The sequence below is a fragment of the Buceros rhinoceros genome, unplaced genomic scaffold (genome assembly GCF_000710305.1).
Source record: "Buceros rhinoceros silvestris isolate BGI_N320 unplaced genomic scaffold, ASM71030v1 scaffold24855, whole genome shotgun sequence".
Classification (NCBI taxonomy): domain Eukaryota; kingdom Metazoa; phylum Chordata; class Aves; order Bucerotiformes; family Bucerotidae; genus Buceros; species Buceros rhinoceros.
In genome coordinates, this window is record NW_010412776.1 from 9,551 (window position 1) to 9,880 (window position 330).

Below are 330 nucleotides of genomic sequence, written 5' to 3' on the forward strand. Positions count from 1 at the left end.
TCCCCCCAGCCACTCACCTTCCCTGCTGTGTTCCTGCGCAGGTACAAAAGGAAGGGGCAGGGCAAGCAAGAGCATGTGGCGGGGGCTGCGGACGGCCAGCTCTCTGTCCTCCAGCCCAACACCATCAACGTCCTGGCTGAGAAGCTGAAGGAATCTCAGAAGGATCTTTCCATTCCCCTGTCCATCAAGACGAGCGGCGGGGGTGCCGCCGTGGCGGTGGTCACCCACTCCCAGCCCTCTCCCACCCCCAGCAACGAGAGCACAGACACCGCCTCTGAGATCGGCAGCGCCTTCAAATCCCCGCTGCGCTCTCCCCTCCGCTCGGCCCCC

At 64.8% G+C, this 330-nt stretch overlaps 1 protein-coding gene across 1 annotated transcript in view; it reads left to right on the forward strand.

Annotated features, from left to right (window-relative positions):
• BAP1 (BRCA1 associated protein-1 (ubiquitin carboxy-terminal hydrolase)) overlaps positions 1-330 on the forward strand; it is a gene marked incomplete at its 5' end in the record, with an annotated part of 9,642 nt that overhangs the window by 6,275 nt on the left and 3,037 nt on the right. Inside the window, one exon of the mRNA XM_010136524.1 lies at positions 42-284. Within this exon, the coding sequence (XP_010134826.1) occupies positions 42-284 (243 nt within the window). The remainder of the gene's footprint in view (positions 1-41; positions 285-330) is intronic.